The sequence below is a fragment of the Leucopleurus acutus genome (assembly GCF_964270905.1).
Source record: "Leucopleurus acutus genome assembly, chromosome: X".
Taxonomy (NCBI): domain Eukaryota; kingdom Metazoa; phylum Chordata; class Mammalia; order Artiodactyla; family Delphinidae; genus Leucopleurus; species Leucopleurus acutus.
The window spans coordinates 3,740,209-3,754,325 of NC_139148.1; the positions used below are offsets into that span (position 1 = coordinate 3,740,209).

At 40.5% G+C, this 14,117-nt stretch overlaps 1 protein-coding gene across 2 annotated transcripts in view; it reads right to left on the reverse strand.

Moving 5' to 3' along the window:
- LOC309978433 (neuroligin-4, X-linked) overlaps positions 1-14,117 on the reverse strand; it is a gene marked incomplete at both ends in the record, with an annotated part of 268,560 nt that overhangs the window by 119,781 nt on the left and 134,662 nt on the right. Inside the window, 2 exons of one of the 2 annotated variants that reach the window (XM_082864907.1) lie at positions 8,865-9,017; positions 12,519-12,578. In XM_082864907.1, coding sequence (XP_082721033.1) covers positions 8,865-9,017; positions 12,519-12,578 — 213 coding nt within the window. The remainder of the gene's footprint in view (positions 1-8,864; positions 9,018-12,518; positions 12,579-14,117) is intronic. The other variant, XM_082864908.1, reaches the window with a different exon arrangement.

Consider the following 14,117-nt stretch of genomic DNA (forward strand, 5'->3'; position numbering starts at 1 on the left):
CTATTATTATTATTTTTTTTAATCAAAGGAAAAGCTGCCCTACCCATTAGACGGGACTTACCCAATCCATATGTTACTAAGTAATCTTATTTGAAAAATACATTTTACATTGTTAAATGCACGGTGTATCTGCCGTGTCTGCGTTACGTTTTGATCCCTCAGACATTCGCTTTGGGCCTTATGTCCCCAAGGATTTATTTTCATAAAGCCCATGACTGATTGATGTATGATTGGACAATACCAGGAGAGTTATATTAGAACAGAATATGCCCTTTTGCAGTATCACTGCCGTGGTGAGTGTGGACATGTGCATATTCACTCCACGCTTCCTGTAAAACGTGCAATGCATCCTTCCAGGCAAATGTGCGGGGAAAAAAAAGAAAAGTGATCTGCAGGCCACGATTTGTCCAGTCCTGGAGTGTTTCAGCCTCTGTGGTCTTTAAAACTCCCACTCTGATTGCCTTTTAGAGATTGTTCAATGATCTGACTTGGAAGGATTAATTCCTTGAATACATCTAGGGAAGGAAGAAAAGGTACATAGAAAGAATGCAGGTATTTCTCTTTCAGGCATTGTTTTAAAACCATTTATCTGATGGAATGATTGCCAGAGACTTAATCTCTAGCTCACCCCAATCAAGCTAATGTATCTTGGCGCTTAAATTGAATACTCCTCCTTGGAACTTTCCAGTTTCTCCGCTGCCCGATACTCAAATGCCCATCACACCTTTCCTTTCATTCAGAGTGATGTTCATGTGTGTTCTTCCCCGTTAAGACAGACACCACTTTATCCTGATCAACGAAAAATGATCAAGCCTTCTTTTGCTAGGTGAGAAGCAAAATGAGGAAAGCACACAGAGCAGAGAAAGTGGTTTCTTTCACGTAGAACGGATCATCTTAAGAGATTCTGTTTTGGATGTAAACATGTCCAGGAAAAGAGCATTTTAAAAAAATGTATACCCCGTTGTGATTATTACTGACATGACACCCCGGAATCAATTAAGTGGAAAATATGTACTTATTAAATATAATAAGAGTATCTGAGCATTGAGTGTATCGGGGCATTGTGATTTCCAAAAATGGCTACGCGTGTACAAGTAACAGGCCAACTTCTTTTAAGAAATTCTGAACCGTTCACAAAGAGATCAAGGAAATTCTCCGTCAGAAGGCACACGCTAGTCGATAATTTTGTGCATTTGAGATTGAAAAAAAAAGTCTCTTCTGCCTCTTCATCACCACCCCGCATCCCTTCACATTGTCTTTATTTGCTGCAGACTTTTTTACTTTCCTCTGTGGCCCTCTGTCGCCTCACAGCGAGGGACCCTCTTTGTTCCTTGGCTCGTATCAACCTCTGCATAAAAGGCATCTGTCTCATGTCAGGGTCTTTATTCCACCGCAGGGGCTTCCATATCTACCCCCCGCCGTGTGCCTGCAAAATCCCAGAGGCAAGAGAGGTCATCCACAACCAAGCCAATTCCTTCACCGCAGAACAAACCAAATTAATGCAATGGGCATTTTTGGCCACCAGGAGGCAGAAGAGGAAAACCCAAGTAAATGATCATTGATACGAAACCGGGCTATGATGTTTTTGTCCAGAGTTCTGGTTCTTAGCAACACACGAGCAACAACAGAGTCCAGATTACAGCATTTCCGAATGAGTATTAAAATGCACAGAGAGCTATTGATGAAGATGATGAAAGACACTGGGGGGAGGGGCAGGGCAAGGGGGAAGCATCTTGTTTATTTTCTTTTTGGCATAACTTTAGGATCAGGGAAGCTACGCCAGCCCTCCCTTCCCCCATGCACTGTGTCCATCCTATGACTGTGTTATCTAGGGGGTATACCTCCCTCTAACCCTCAGTCCGTCTTGAGACACATCAGGGAGCTTTGCAGACATGAGTCCGGGAGCCTGTTGCCAGGCTGGCCGATCACCTCCCCCGCCCACCACAGAGGGTCTTATTCTAAGGGCTTTCAATCTTTCCTTCCACCCTCTTTCCGTTCTGGGGTTGTGACTGGTCCCACATCAAGTGCCTGGCCTCTGCCCCCCGTTTTCTCACACTTCTCCCAAACTTCCTGTACTTTTCCACTGTATCTTTTCCCTCACTGCAATACTTCATCCTTCCTGTCTACCCATTTAGCTTCTTAACGGCATTCTTCCATCCCTAAATAATGCGCAGTTTCTCTCTGAGGATGGATTAAAGGAAGCTTTTCCCGGTTACAAATCTGATCGGGGAAATCTGGGCAGAGAGGGAAGAGGATGGACTTAGGGGGTAGCATGGAGATCCTTGAAAGGAAAGACGATATTTTTTTCTTTATAGATGAACTTTTTTTTTTAATAGATGAACTTTTGACTTGATAAGGAAGATGTGTTTCATGAGTGATTTAAAAGAAAATCCAACCCAATCAAAAAATGGGCAGAAGACCTAAATAGACATTTCTCCAAAGAAGACGTACAGATGGCCAAAAAGCACATGAAAAGATGCTCAACATGACTAATTATCAGAGAAATGCAAATCAAAACTACAATGGTATCACCTCACACCGGTCAGAACGGCCATCACCAAAAAGTCTACAAACAACAAATGCTGGAGAGGGTGTGGAGAAAAGGGAACTCTCCTGCACTGTTGGTGGGAATGTGAATTGGTTCAGCCACTATGGAGAACTGTACGGAGGTTCCTCAGAAAACTAAAAATAGAGCTACCATACAATCCAGGAATCCCACTCGTCAGCATATATCTGGAGAAAACCATAATTCAAAAAGATACCTGCACCCCAATGTTCACAGCAGCGCTACTGACAATGGCCAAGACATGGAAACACCTAAATGTCCATCGACAGAGGAATGGATAAGAAGTTGTGGTGTGTATACACACACACACACACACACACACACACACACACACAATGGGATAGTACTCAGCCATAAAAAAGAATGAAATAGTGCCATTTGCAGCGACATGGATGGACCTAGAGACTGTCATACTGAGTGAAGTGAGTCAGACACAGAAAGACAATATCATATGACATCACTTATATGTGGAATCTAAACACATGGTACGAATGAACTTATTGACAAAACAGAAATAAGAGTAACAAATGTAGAAAACAAACTTATGGTTACTGGGGGATTGGGGCGGAGGGATAAATTGGGACATTGGGATTGACATATACACACTACTATATATAAAATAGATAACAAATAAGGACCTACTGTGTAGTGCATGGAACTCTACTCAATACTCTGTAATGACCTATATGGGAATAAAATCTAAAAAAGAGTGGATATATGTGTATGTATAACTGATTCACTTTGCTGTACAGCAGAAACTAACACAACATTGTAAATCAACTATACTCCAATAAAAATTAATTTAAAAAAAAGAAAATCTGTAGTAAAAGATAAAAATAAAGAAAAGAAAAAGAAAAAAGGATTTTTAGGGGGAAAAAATGGTTAACGTACCAAATAGTAAACATCTTTAACTCCCAAGTGAAAGAGAAATATAAATCGGAAATTGACATTTTTCAGCAGCGGTACCTAAGGCACGTTAGAACCACTAAATACCCCTGATGTAAACTGCTTGCGCACACCGTCTTTGAAGGCAGGTATCAAGCCCCTCCTCCAGTGATTCCGGACCCCCTTTATGACCGGAATCTGACGTGGAACAGCAACGTATCAAACAGGTAAGGGTGAAACTGCTCTGGCTGACGTCAAAGGGCTTCCTCCCAATGCCAGCCCACCCACCTTCCATTTCAATGGAGACTAAGACCCCACAAAGGGGACCAGAATGCCACGTGGCCAAGCCATTACCACATGCATAGAGCTCAAGTCATGTGCCTTTCATTCAAATGCTCTTCCTGCTGTGCGTTTATTTCAAAACCATTTCCATCTTACATTTAAAGTTAGGACACCCATGAACGAAAGTCTTACGCAATTAATAACCTTAAAGAGAAAGGCAACTTCAGAAACACCATTACACAACCTTCCCTGAGATCAAAACTTTGAGGGTAGCTACACTTCTTGAAAAATGAGTAGGTCTTTCTGATGCTTTTTTTAATCCTTGAAAAAGTCAGTTATATAAACCTATGGACAACATTTCAAAAGACTGTAAGATACCTGTCAGGTGAGAAATCCACTGAAGTTGAAACAGCAGGGAAGGGGACAGGGCAGAACCTCTAAAAGAATGACATAGCCCTTGAGGATTTGCCATAAACTGACTAGAATCAATTAGGTCCAAGATGGTGCAAGATTTGACTTCCAGTGGACCTTGACCCTCATTGAATGCCCACTGTAATACAATAGCATCTAAAAGACATACCTATAGGTGCCAGGACAGTTCCAAGGCCAACGTAAAGGGCCAAAAAGTGGGTGGTGGCCCAATTCCTGGAAATCTCCACCCCCTCCCCAAAAAAGTTGGAATAATACTCCCACCCATTAGCCTATGAAACTACCCAGCCCATAAAAACTAACCACCCCATATTTCGTGGCCTCTTGCCTTCTGAGATGGCCCACACTCTGTGCAGTGTGTTCCTCCCAAGGCTGCTCTCGCCTTTTGAGACAGACCGCATTCTGTCTATGGACTGTGTATCTCTCTAAATAAATCCACTTCTTACCTATCACTTTGTCTTTCACTGAATTCTTTCTGCACTGAGACATAAAGAACCTGAGCTCCATTCAGTTCTGAGACCAGGTGTGTGATCTCAATCAAAAGACAGTGGGTTCAAGTCCCAATGTGGGTTCCGGCTGAGTTTGAGTCCCGGTCCATAGGTTCAAGTCCCAAAGTGGGTTGTGCGGTTTCAAAGTCATTCTCTGGGTCAATTGTCTTAATTCCTTTGATTGGCCACAGACAGCAACAAGGCAGCAGAATGGGCGTAAGAGGTTAGACACCTGACTAGCTGATACAGCCTTAGATCTACTGTGTCTGAGAGCTTTGATTTCACAGATGCCATCGTTGGGGCCAATACCACATCACCACGCACCATAGTAGACCATCAATGATGATTTGATGAAAATGCATCAGCGATGAAGGACCCACTTTGAGGAACATAAAAATACAGTGTAAGCATCGAATCGCAATTTTGTATCTAGATCAACCGTAGGCACATCTGACGTTTTGTGCGATGAGAGAAGCTGGATCTGATATAAAGATTTGCACTGTTTCCTACCGCAGTTCACCTAATTAATACTGTTAGACCAGGGCTCCAATCCCCACTCTAATCCCTACAACCTGTACCACTGTGGGTCCGTCCCATCACCTCTGAGCCTTTGTTTCCCCAAAAGTAAGATAAGGGAACCCTTCCAAGGGAGTGTATGAGGATTAAATGAAGGGGCAGCTACAATGTCCAGTGATGGCCACACCGCGGGCTCTCCATGAGTTTCCTGTGGAGGCATATAGATAAGATTGTTTCAAAGCAAAATAGTTTAAAGCCTGCATGAGGCATCAAATCATAGGATAACCAAAAAAGTAATACCCTTTCAGCGAAACTAAAATCAGCATTTGAATGGAGGTCTAATTAACCAACTGAAGATGCAAATTAGAGACGATTAATGAAGGAAAGCAAAAGTAAGAGCCACCCATAAATAAATCCCAGGCATTTCCATCACTAAGCCTCAGCGAGGAGGTTCCTCTTACATAGCAATGGTCTTTGAACAATCATCATGAAAAAAAATAGAGGCAGATGTGATAGAACTCAACTTTTAGCTATGTATGCTTTCCTAATGACAAAGGTATACAGAAGGACGCATAGGAAATATGCTTTAAAAAGAGATCTCCTTTGAAAATAAATGGACCACCAGTTTGTTCATTAGATCTCGTGTGGGTATGAATAATTACTTTATAGCTGTGACGGTACATCCCAATGTGCCTGGAATAATCCCAGTTTATTAAGAGCATTATTAACAATTTTCAAAGTGTCCTGGATTAGATAATAAATTACATGCTCAATGGCTAGCGAGGTTGTGTGACGCAGTTCTGATTAAAGAAAATATTCATTGTTCAAAAAGCACGTGCGAAGATCCTGTCATCTGTGTCTTATTACGAGCGTCTTATCATCACTTTTGTTTAATTAAGGTGGTTCCGTTTAGAAGTCAGTATTTGACAGACATTACCGTTTTGGCCAGTCGTGATTTTTTCCAGTGGATCAGCAGTCATGTTAATAAGATGTCCAAGGCTATTAATAACACTGGAAATGATCACCTGTCTGGGTTTACTGGTTCCTAGTGCTGGGCTATGAAACTTCACATACATAAACCCATAGGATGTTTATATGGTATGCACAATAACCTTGCCAGAGAGAGAATGGGACCACCTTTTAGAGAGATTCCGAAAAACTCAGCTGACCTTCTCAATGTCACACCACAGACACCAAGTAGTTCATTCTTATCTCATTATAAAAATCTATGTTCTTTCCACGCCGGCCTCCTGCTTCCCTCTGACCATCGTCCATCTTCCTAAACCTTTCTTTTGCGTAGGAAAACAGCATCTGTTACTCTGGAAAAGAACGGTAATCCTCTCAAACAATGCTTTTCCATTCCTTGGGCAGAGAAACAGCATGTATGCATTTCTTACTTTTGGAAAAAAAAACCTCCGACACTATTTCGACATTTTGGTAAAAAACATCTATTCCTATCAGAGTGCTAGTGAGTGGTACTAGGGATGTCCTGCAAGCAAAAAGCAAAAAGGCCACCGCACAGTTTTCCAGAGGATGGTAGCCCGTGCAAGGTCCCTGATAACAATATACCAGGTCCCATTTAAAACATCTCTCTCGCCCTGCAGAATCAGCAAAGCTGGCACACTGCGCTCCATCAGATAAAAGGGGGTCTGTGGCGCGGAGCTTCACACTAACTCATTCGTGGAATGTAAATAGACTGGCTTGGAGATGCTAAACTGCTTCTTTTATTCCCAGGCCACAACTCTCACAGCCCTCTGTTATCTTACCAGGATTTTTTCTTTTTCACTCTCAGCAGCAAAGGGTAAAATTAAAATTGTTCAATGAGAAAAGTTCTAAAAGCAAGCTATTTTTTCTTCTTTTCTTAAAATAAAAGAATAAAGGTGTGTATAATTCCCACAGTACGTTTCTAGATTCACAAATGGGCCAAATAGATAAGAGATCACTGTGTCAAGCTGCTTAATACCAGTTTGGCGTTAAACGGGGGAGAAAATCGATTTCTTTTGAAATCTAACCTTTTAAGTCACATCACCACCGTGTTGTGCAGGCAGGAGGACGCTTTGTTATTCCACTGAAGCAAGGACTCACCCAAAGCCCATTGCTTTGTTCAGAAAGCAACGCCCAGAGCTGGTGATGCTACCGAGGGACGCCCACACTGCCCTCTTTGAAAGGGCTGCTAGCAGCAAGCCCTGGTCCGTGGCTTCCTTTGCCCACCTCTTCCTTAGAATGGACCTTTTGTAAAACATCAAGAAACAACATTTCCGGTTTCAAACACCAGTAGCCAAGTCAACTAGCCAGAGGCTTCTGAAAAACATTCAGAGAGGCATGCCACCCTTGCTGTGCAACACAAACGGAAATCATCCCACAAAGACCTGGCTCCTGGCACCGACGAGAAAAGAAAAGGAAATCAAGAAGGCTCTAGACTCTGAGGCTTTTTGTTGTGTTTCATCCTAAAAACCTGACGTTTCCAGTACGTTATCGATGCTCCCAAATGCCCAACTTTGCAAACATCTGTGGGCGACGTGCATTTCTGAATTAGAAGGTCATCTACAACTCATCCCCTTACTCCGGGGTCTTCTATAGGTGAATGCTTTCAGTAGTGAATGAAATACAATGCTCAAAACAAAAGTAAAACCTCAAGTTGAAAATAAAATATTCTTAGTGATACTTGCCTCTTTGGAGAAAACATTTCAGCCCTGTTTCTTATTTGAAACAGGTCCGTTGGTCCATTTTATTTTTCATAGCTTTTACCATAACCATCCTGTGACATACAGATCTCATTCTCATAGCCAGCCTGCTGTAAACAATTTTCTGCATCCTCTCAATGCATTTTTGCCTTGAAAACGAACGTTGTTACACAGGCTAGGAATATTATTCATGAACTGACCGAGAGCAGGCTAGACCACAGAAGAAGGTAAGCTTCGGAATAGTAACTTCAAAATATGTTATTTATTTTTCCAATCCCCAGTTGGGGAAAAACGAAGTTAACACCGAAACAACGGAGAGCTGCTCTTGAATTCCTACGCACTTGGCCAATGTCCTTTCATCATAAATCATAAAATTTACATAAAATGGAAAACCATCAAATTACAAAATTCAAATAGGAGTATTCCATCTCACGTAAATACAACAGCCATGCACCTCTTCAAGATACAACAGACACAGACAACGCATTAAGCAATTAAGTAAAAGATTTTCCGACAAACGATTAACTGATTAACACACCTACAAAACCACAAAAGAAAGCTAATGTCTTTGGCCGTTATCTACCATTACCAAGTTATCATCTATTACCAAATGCGTTATCAGACACGTCTCCAAACTGTGTTCATTCCACAGGGTTATGTCGGCTAAGCCCACAGAAAGAAAAGTGCTTTCAATAAAGGATCATGTTCATCTGATCACCTTGGAGGCTGCATTTGTTTGAGGCGGATCCTAGGAAATGAAATTCCTGGATTAAAAAGTGCAAACTTTGAAAAACAACAACAACAACAAAAAGCAGACGGCGCTGCGTGAACGTTAAGGGACAAATATATCTTGCAGCATGAAGTGAGCTCTGTGTAGTAGAGATGTCTAGGAATTAGAGTAACACAGTTACTCTATCAACGAGCCCCAAATCAAAAGAATCAACGAGCCCCAGACCGAAAGCAGAACTTCCTCATGGCCTCCTGTGCGGTGACCAGCAAGACGGAATCACTCACCTAGAATCCCCAGGCGGTAGTTAACTGTGATCACGATGACATTGCCGTAGCTCGCGAGAATACTGCCGTCAATCATGTTGCCTGTGCCCTCCATGTAAGACCCGCCATGGATGTACACCATTACTGGCTTCTTACTGTTCTGATCATGGATGTCTGGAAAAAAAAAGCCAAGTAAGGAAACACAATAAAACATCATGCTGATGAACCAATGCTAAGTCAAGGGCAAAGGACGTGGGGGACTTTTCCTAGTTTAGATTGGAATCCATCGCATGGCCCCTTTTTAAATTAGGTATGTTCTTGGTAAGATGGCCTAAGGAAAATGGTCCATGTTGTTATATTTTCTACTCACAGAAATGACGCAGGCATTGGAAGGAACGTGTGTGCAGGTGTAGGTTTCTGTATGTGTCTACAACACTAAATACGCAAGGATGGAGAAGAAATACATCTTCCCTAAAGAGTGCTCAAACCCTACAAGGGCATCTATTACAAAATATATTTTTATCATCTAAGTAAGTGTGAAACCAACGTCAAAATGATAATTTATTTTTACTGTAACTTCTATCTTCAGTCAAAGAGGAGCTTATAGATTCATTTTCAACTTAACAACGAGAACATAAAACTAGTCATGAAACTGTAAGCTCTCAATACAGGGCCCATGATGACAAAAAACAAATAAATGGTTAAAAATGATCAACAGGACAGAAATGTGTAAAAACAAAACAAAATGTCCAAGCAAGTGTTTTTTCTCTAATTTACTGATTGCAGTAATATCCCAACTTAAGTGACCAAAAAAAAGAGAGAGAGAGAGAGAGAGGAGAGCTGGGATAAAAATGGCACAAGATTCCAACCCCAAGATGAAAGTGTGGCAACGCTACATATTTTTACAGGGAATATAAACTCCCATCGTGCTTTGCAACCAGAGCACCCAGAGTCATTATTATTTTATTTAACAATGATGTGAAAAGCCTATTTTGCAATGTTCTGTGACAACAGAAGTTTGGAGACCATATGTCTACTTGTAGAGCCTACTTTCTGAAAAGTTGTGATGAAATAACTAGTTTGGTGGAAATCATTCCTTGGGCTTTTTTACCTTGAATGCTGAAGAATCCTGATCTTGATTCTGATGATTTCTGGATATTTATGTATTGCATATACATATATATGTATGTGTCATTTAAATATCTGTATGTCAGAAGAAAACCAAATGTATCCATGTACATTTATTTTCATTTTTTCTTAAATAAAAACTTTTTTTCCCTAATTCATGGAGATGCTTTTGAACTATCAGAAAGGAATTTTAAGGAAAGAAACCACCCTTTGGATGGTGGCTGCGTATAAAATGAATTACGATCATGATCTCAGAACAGGCTCCTGGGCGCCACCACAGGGCATCCCGAAGGCAAAAGAAACCCAGTGGTCACAGTCAAGTGCAGAAAAAAGTGTCAAGCTGGCCCTGTGTCTGCAGGTATTTAATCTGTTGCAGAACACTATTTTCTCCTGTAAAACTTAAATAGGGGGCTTCCCTGGTGGCGCAGTGGTTAGAGTCCGCCTGCCGATGCAGGGGACGCGGGTTCGTGCCCCGGCCCGGGAAGATCCCACATGCCGCGGAGCGGCTGGGCCCGTGAGCCATGGCCGCTGAGCCTGCGCTCCACAACGGGAGAGGCCACAGCAGTGAGAGGCCCGCATACCGCAAAAAAAAAAAAAAAAAAAAAAAAAAAACTTTAATAGGAAGTAAAAATCATTTTTTAATCCTTCACTCATCATATGCTACGTGGAATTTTTAAATAAATCACCGTCCCTACAGGGGTCTGGTGTTTTACACTATCCACCCCTCTCTCTGGACTCTGATTTGCTGTGTTAGCCCTTATTTATGTTACCATTCTGCAGTAGGCGGCACGCTACTCCACTGTGAGAAAGGAAGAAGTTGAGGTTTTGAGGGCTGCTTTACGGGGTTCCCTCACAGAACACGTTAGGTTAACGGCTCTTACCTCCAAGACACAAAGAACAAGGTTCTCATGAGGCTGAGAAAGAAATAACCAGATGCCAGATTCGTGCAAAGTGAAGAAAATGATCATAGTTTCTCGGTATTAAAGGAAAACTAGACGGAAAAAACTAGAAGGAAAATTACTGTTAACAGTAATAAAGGTTGACTGGTGAGCACTGGGAAAACAGATCCTAACGGTCAAAAGGGAATAATACACTGAAAAGCCAGAAAAAAAGCAAGATGCAAACTAACACCCGTAGTTGGCTATACAGGGATACGGATAAAACTACAGGTGTCCTGAGGCCTCATAAAGGAGAAGCTGGCTGCTGATTCAGGTGCAGGTATGATACTCCAAGGCCATCAGGAGAACTTTCTTAGAGGGTTATTAGAAGCAGGGAGAACCCTATGAACGCAGGTTAAAAAAAAAAAATTAACTAACAGTAGTGTTGAGAGAACCGCGGGCACGAGAAAGCAACATAGGCAAGACCTCTTTTCTCGTAGAGCCACTGATTCATGAAAAAACTCCGAGAGGGCAGGAAAACCAAGCAAGTGACGAAAAGGGACTCTGAAGGCAGTTTTGCTTCCCAGCAAGGAGAGCTCCCCACTGCACTTTAAACTGCCTTTCAGCCAGAGGACCACAGGCCCACCGAGGGCCTTCAACGTTTTAAGGTAAAGAAACGGAGATCCATGCATTTTGCTACTCAGATGGGAAAAACGTGTTTTCACCCAGCCTACACAGCCTTAGAGCCAGCGAAGGCTGACTTGAAACATGTTTTGTTTCTTTTCTTCTAAACCATTTATTCTGCTGAAGGAAGCGGATACAACGTGCTAATGATGGTTTAGATGTCATGTTAGCTTCCATCTTTAAAAAAAAATCACTTTACTTGTGGAGTATAATCTGTCAAACAATTTGAGCTCCTTCAAGAAGAGACTCTCCACAGCAGCTAAACATTTTTCGGGGAAAAATGTTCTTAAAGCAGCTGTGGTGTGAAGACAAAGATGCATAGAGCTAACTTTTTGAAAAATTTCAGTTCCATCTCCCCTTTTTTTTTTCTTTAAAGCTGATAAAAGGCAGTTCTGAAAGAAACAGCTTCTCTTTAAGACACTTTTTCATGTATTTTACTGTGAGCCAGAGAAGATTCTTTGAATGCCCCATTTTGGAATCAGTATGTTTGAAAAAAAAAAAAAAACACTAAAAACAAACAAAAACAGAAATGCCAACCCCCTGAAAAGTTCTACTGAGGTGTCTCACCGTCCACAGAAGAAATGAAGACCAAAGCTCCAAAATACAAAATTATAAAATAACATTCGGAAGGAAGAAAAGAAAGCATACATGCATGTTTTAAAATTTCACTTTCTCTTCTTGTGACCAAGCCAAGAAAAAGAAAAAGAAAAAGAAAAAGAGTTTCCTTGTAAATTGCATTTTGTTACTCACTTCATACGGAGAAACATTTATACATGTTCTCCCAGGTGATTTGCAGTCATCTACACGGTCATCGGGATTAAAAATGACAGTGGTTTCCAAACAAGAAGAAAATAAAGCACACAAAAGTGTACTCACTTCAGATAAGGGAGGAAAAACAGGTTGAAATGAAAAAAAGAAAAAAAAAAAGAACGAAAGATATAAAATCATGCACGAAGGTCGAGCTTTGAAAAAAAACAAAAAATACCTTCATCTTCACCACGGTCATTACTGGTTATATCATCAGCGTTTTTCTTTGTGTTGGCTCCTGGTGTCATATTGAGAAGGAAAATAAAGGGAAAAAAGAGAATTCAAAAACAACAGGTTTGCAAAAAAGTCAGAAGAAAGAGAGATACTACCCCAGTAAAAGAAAAAAAATAATGTCATACAAAAAGTTGAAATCTGTTACATTTGGATTTCAAAAACATGAAATAGGGAGATGCAAAATGCATATAAACATAAATATGTCAAGAAGAACAAATTCAAAATGTTACTTGCAAAAAATGTTAGATACTCTGTGAAAATGCAGTTTGGGGGTTAAAATGATACTACTGCAAAAAAAAAAAACTAATGTGAGTTGAAAAAAAAAGAAAATTATTTTAAAAAGGGTTTCCCACATTTTATAAAGAAATGCATATGAAGTATTCAAATGTTCCTCTAGTTTTAACATGTTATAATCTAGATAAATTTTTGAAATGTCACTGATACAGTTTGCTTAGGAAATTCCATAATGTAAGAAGAAACACATTTAAACAATAAACATGAAAGAACTTTAATCAAAATATCTTAAAACCAACATTAGTTTCATGCATAAGAACTTAAAAGCACAACACTTATAATAAAAATCAGAAATGTCGCTACTTTATTTAAATCATGAAGACTCACCTATCCCCAGTAGCTACAGAATACTGCACGTTATTTATTCCTTTTGTCAACTGTAAACAAACTACCACTTTCAATAAGTATTTCTGAAGTCAAGATAAAACAGTATAAATAATTTTTTTCTGTTTGAAACACTTATTAAATATTGCTTGAATGTTATTGCTATTTGTATAAATAAATAAATAAATAAATGAAGTCACCTACCTGGATGACCTGAAACATAAACCGCCTTGAAATTTCCATGTAGGCAAAATGAACAGAGGGTCCCTTAACCACGCCAAAAAAAACGGAAAAAAGGTAAAAAACAAAACTCTCCTATGCTCTCCGTATGCAGTGTGCCATTTTGGTTTTTCTATTTTCCAGATACAAGAAGCTAAAACATTCAATACCACTTGAGGTGTTTAATTAGCTCAACTGCCTTCTTTCTATAGAGAGGCACAGCCCACAGGTACGCCTATGGCAGTTCTGGATAACTCAAATTGTGGCCATCAATTAAAATGGTCTTGGCCTTCCTCCACGGATACATGGGTTAAGGGAAAGGAAATTGAGTCACTATCACCCACAACACTTGTAGCTGGAAAGCCTCCGTCAGTTCTACATACCTCAGAGGGGCTTAAACATATTTTGAAACCAAGATCTGACGTTGCTGGTTTTATAGCTCAATACGGGTTGATTATGGTCAATTTCATGTGGATAAACAAGTACAAGCAGTGATGGCAGGTGGAAACCTGATCCCTCGTGTTTGTTGATTTTTGAGATTTAAATTTTCCCACTGTAGACAATTTCAAGTTACCAATCTAATCTAAAGTCATTGACAAGAGCTTGGAAAAGAAATGCCCAAGACCCTTTGAAACTCAAGCCTACTACCAGTTTCACGTCATCTACTTGAAAGTAGAATGAAGTCTTCTAGGAGACCACCTGTTTT